At 50.8% G+C, this 5,040-nt stretch overlaps 1 protein-coding gene across 1 annotated transcript in view; it reads left to right on the top strand.

The window, feature by feature from the left end:
* Positions 1-4,181, top strand: part of BAHD1 (bromo adjacent homology domain containing 1) — a 13,724-nt gene extending 9,543 nt beyond the window's left edge. Inside the window, exons 5-6 of the mRNA XM_009643069.2 lie at positions 2,335-2,426; positions 3,789-4,181. Coding sequence (XP_009641364.1) covers positions 2,335-2,426; positions 3,789-3,978 — 282 coding nt within the window. The 3' untranslated portion in view covers positions 3,979-4,181. The remainder of the gene's footprint in view (positions 1-2,334; positions 2,427-3,788) is intronic.
* Positions 4,182-5,040: the final 859 nt, after the last annotated feature.

Genomic DNA, 5,040 nt, shown 5'->3' with positions numbered 1-5,040 from the left:
TCGGGGGGGGGCGGGCAGAGCTTCTGTCCTGAGTAAACTGGAGCTGTCTCTTGGCTGTGATGCAGCTGCTGCCAGATGTGTTGAGTGGTGCTGTCCTATACATGGGCTTTTCCCCTATTTATTGTCATGGGTAGGAACTCTGGGCTGTGACAGAAGCTGCTGCTTTATTTATGCGGCCGCCTCCATTAAGTTTTAACTTTTTTTCCCTTTAATCTGAGACAATCCTGCGCATTAAGTGAAAAGATGTTTTGCCTGCTGCCTTAGGAGTAAGAAAGAGTGAGCTCATATGGAATCAAGACCAGACGTCTTTCTGAAAAGGGCATTCTGATCTACCCAAAAATGCAGAGCTCAGCAAAAAAACTCCGGCTGCAATTGTGCAGGACGTTGGAGTACCTGTATTATGTGCTGCCGCCTTCTCATAAACCCCCTAATCTGCTTCTTAAACTTCAGAAACGTGCTTGGTTTGTGCAGAAGCGTGGGTGCATCATCCTTCCCCTGTACAGATTTGCGATGAAGAATTAAAGACTGACTCGAGGACGCGGTGCCAGTATAATAGAGTTTGCTTTTTAAAAGGGAAAACGTGTGAATCATTATCACTTCACGCCTTGCTCTGCTTTGCATGGGCTTGTGTTGGGTGACAGAGCAAGCTGTTTTTAAACTGGGAATGGAGAAGTTACTGCTGTTTCCAACCCACCAAAATAGTTGGTGCTTTTTTTTCTTTTTTCTACCTTTTTAAATAAAAGAGGAGGGAGGGGGTGAGAGCAGGACCGGGGAACAGCCGGGGAATTGTATCTGCCTGGCTTGCAGGGTGCAGATGAGCTTCTAACCCAAAATGTGGTACCTTAATAGTTTTCTGGTCCGTAAATGAAGCGTGACTATATCCGGTTGCATTTTAGTGTAGAGAGTGTGCCAGCAGTCTGGCCAGGAGGAATTAAGCCAGGTTTTTTTGCACACCTGCTTAATTACACAAGCCCTCAAATGAGAGTGTGCCACGGGGGCTGAGCAGCTGGGATGGCCTTGCCAGAAATTATTTGGATGGTTCTGATTTAAGCAGCAGACCCAAACCCCAAGGTGCAGAAGCAAGGTGTGGCGCTTTCACTTTCCCTGGTCAAGCACGTCCCCAAATGGTGACGCTTTTGTGAGTCTGTCCTTCCAGCCTCCTTCCTCGGGGTGGCAAGCAGAAAGCAAGCCTGTAGGTAATGCTTCCAGACTTGTGCAGAGCATCCTTATTCTCAGAGATCATCTTTGCTGCTCTAACCATACCTGAAATTCTTTCAGATGGCTCTGTCTGGGTTGCCCTATATCTAACCAATCCTGCCTGCTGCAGAGCCAAGTTTCCTAAATTACCCTGGGAAAAAAGGCAATTGCTGCTTCCCTCACTACACCAGCCTTTTTCAGTGAGTTGGGATGAGGAGAGGGTTGGAAAAGAAAGGGATTCCTTTAGCTTTGGTGTAGAGATGGATTAGAAAGACTGGTCATGTGTCAAAGGGCAATAGTAAAGACAGCAACATGCTATTCAACCTCCGTCTCGATTCTTAGCTGTACAAATGAATTGGAAGGGTTTCCAGCAGAGGAAAGGGAAAATGAATGAAGAACATCCCTAGGAGCTCGGAGGAATGCGTGGGTGGGGAGTGCTCCGACCTCCTGCCTGCAGGAGCATTGCTCGCTGCGTTTTCTGGATGCGAAGGCTCCTTCCACATCGAATCTGTGCACAAAGTCAGATTTTGGATAAGCTGGAGCAAAGGCACTTCTCGCAGGGTTCTTGCTCTTTCTGAGCCTCGGCAGTACCTCCCCTGACGGACTCGGCCTTCCTCCCTCTTACCCATCTCATTTGTCATTCCCAAGCATTGCACTAGCGCTTTCAAAATGCTGCTTTTATTTTTTTTTTTTTCCCAGTGCAGCATTGCAAAAGCTGATCTCCTGGGACGCTTCTCAGCGGTGGCCACAAGCTGTCTGTCACCCCTAGGAGGAGAGGGGAGGCCGAGCGCTATAGCTGGCGGCGGCCTTGCTGCCCAAGAGCTTTTGTAACGGGGGCAGCATGTGTGGGATTTGGATGCTTGGCCTCACAAAGCGTGCTGGGCAGTGTTAAACGATGGGAGAACTCGTAACGCTTTGCTCACATGTTGCTGGATAAAATTCTGGTGCATGCTATAAATAGGTCCCAAAACCCCTGGAAGGTGTCTGAATTATGTGAAATACTGGCTCTAAAGAGGATCTGCTATGAGCCTGCTTTGATAGACTCCCCTTTAAGGTGATGGGTGAAGGTGTGGAGCTGGCCCAACCTCCCTGGGGCTCCTGGCCAGCTGGGTCACCTCTTCCTTCCTTCCCTTGCAGAATGAGATCTTTGCATCCCGGCATCAGGACGAAAACAGTGTTGCCTGCATAGAGGAGAAATGCTACGTGCTGACCTTTGCAGAGTACTGCAGGTAGGTGGTGCTCTTAACTTGCTGCTCTTCCTGAGACCTTCAGCTGCCTCCAGCTCTTGTCACTCTTCCCATTTCCAGCCATCACCCAGCAGAACTGTCCCAGCCCTACAGACTTTGGTCTAGCTGGAGCAGGATGAAGGACGCTCGGCACTGCAGTCTGCGAGTGCTGCTCCCACTCTAGATTCATTACCCCTCTGGCGTCTGTGATATATGAGCTTTAAGGGGCTCGCAGGTGTTTGTACCTGCGTGGCCTTGGTACCGCAGCATGTGGACATCAGTGGAGGACAGTTCAGGAACACCCGTAACTTGGAGCTAAAAATCTAAGCAGGGCGGGAAATCATCCTCTGTACCTACCCCTGACGGTGTGTGGGTGCTGTAGCCAGCCCAAAAGCCTGCCGGATAATTTTGTCAGTGTTGCCACTACTGTGTGTGCTTGTGGGTCTGGGCGTTTGGCCAGTAAAAGCCACCAAGGCTTTTACTGTTAAGCTCTTGCTGATTGCACTGAAACTTTGTCAGTGAGAACTTCCGAGCGTCCATATTCAGGACTGCCACCCTCTGATGCGCAGGGCAGAATGGAAAGAGGGGTTGAATGGACACACGAACCCGTAATGTGAAATAGTGCTTTAATCTCTCCGGCTTTGGTGCATCTTGTTGACTGTGCAGTCTCACCACGAGGGCTGTTTAAGCCCTAATGCACTCTTTAGTCCTCCCACTCCTAGCCCAGGGCTCTGCTGTTTGAATTTCTAAAACCAAACTGTTTATGAACCTTCATAAGCTGAATTTTGCTATTTCTTTTGAAAGCTCTAAGAAGAAAAAAACCAAAACCAACTCACGCCAAACAAAAAACCCTAGACAAACAAACAACAAACCCTAAGCTTTGGATCCAAACAGCTCCTTCCTTTCTATGGGCCCAGTCTCCTGGAATAGCTCTTGGCAGGGATTTTTTTCGTGCTGTTGTGGGTAAGGTCACCTTTGAGAGAGCTTCCCTGAAAGCATCCTGAATTTGTCGTTTGCCTAAACAACAGCCTGGTGCATAAGGCTTTCTGGGGCTAATTAACAAAAACGAGGCCAAAGTAGTAAAAGCAAGGTGGATTAACTGCAGTCACCTTTTGTAGGGTACGGCATCCACCAGTACAGAAATTCAAATCATTGCGCTGCTTCCCGTGGTTCAGGGTGGGATCAAAAGCAACAGCTACTTCACATCCTCCTCCTGAGCAAAGCTTTTACTGCTCCTCCGCACTCCTTCCCCTTCCAGCCCTCATCCTTGGGCAGCCACGGTTGTGGCTTCCGTCGGGCCGCTGACACAAACAGTGGGAGGTGAATCGGGTTCGCGCTAACTCTTGTAATGTAATTGCATTGCAGATTTTGTGCCTTGGCAAAGCGTCGAGTCGAAGGGATCCCAGGCAGGAAAGCCATTATGGTTCCTCCCTCCGAAGAGTACTCCACACCTCTGCACCGCAAGGTGCCCGAGGACACGGACCCCGAGCTGGTTTTCCTCTGTCGTCACGTCTACGACTTCAGACACGGGCGCATCTTGAAGAACCCGCAGTAGCACCGATCCTTCAGTCGGAGCGCGGTGAGGATGGGCGGCACCGGCGAGCCGACGGCAGGCTGGGGTCCTGGGACATCTGTGCACTCTCGACTCTTACCTTGTGCTGCTTGCAGACGAGAGCGCCCAGCGCTCTTTCCTCGGACTGAAAAGCGTGCGCAGGAGCAGAACCCTGTGGAGGGAGGCAGCAGTTGAAAGCACAGCACTTCATTAAAAGCATAAATGAAAATATATACGTATAAAATAAATATATGTATATAGATATAGGTACTTGCATATGTAAATCTATATCTATATATGTATCTAGAGATGCATATATTGGGAGGGGTTTGCAGGGGATAAAAGCCAGTAAACTGAATCCAGAGCCATGGCTGGTGGGAATGGTGGAAAGGCGCAGGAGGGATGCTTTGGTGTATTGTACAAGTCAAGCTGTGACAGTTCTGTGGTTTTCATGCCCTGATGGGAAGCGTGAGGACCGAGACCCGTTCCTCGGCAGAGCGCAGGAGATTGTCCTTCATCCCGCAGGACAGACTCTGAGGATTCCCGGTGGGTGAGAGCTTCGTCAAAATACAACCGTTGCTTTGGAAGCGACCTGGATGCGGAGTGGCCTTGTGTCGTGCTTGAGTAGGTTTTGCTCCGTCAGGGGAGGAGGTGACCTCTATTTTCCCCTCATCTTCCTCCTCCCCTCACCTCGCTGTTCTGTGATCACCGCCTGGACTGGGGCTTGGCAGCCAGGCTCGGAAATCCGCTCCGTCGCAGAGCGGAGCGGGGGCCGGCGGGGTCGCAGGCTTTAGACGCCGCGCAGCCTCACGGAGAGCTGTGCGCCCGCCGCGGGGGCCCTGCCCTCGCCCCAGAGGATCCCGTGCCCCGTAAAGCACAGCGCTCAGGCTGGGAGCACACGCAGCGGGCTCCGCTGGTGAGAACCGTGTGGTTTCTTTTCTCTTCCGAGTATCGCTCTTCCTCTGATGGCTTAGGGGGCTGTAGTGATAGAAGTGGGTTTACTCTTCCTTCCCAATTCGTTTTCCTGTAATGTCGTTTACAGTCCCTGTTTAACCCCGTGCATCT

This window comes from Egretta garzetta, unplaced genomic scaffold (assembly GCF_000687185.1).
Source record: "Egretta garzetta isolate BGI_Z169 unplaced genomic scaffold, ASM68718v1 scaffold687, whole genome shotgun sequence".
Taxonomy (NCBI): Eukaryota; Metazoa; Chordata; class Aves; order Pelecaniformes; family Ardeidae; genus Egretta; species Egretta garzetta.
This window is presented reverse-complemented; position numbering and strand designations above follow the sequence as displayed.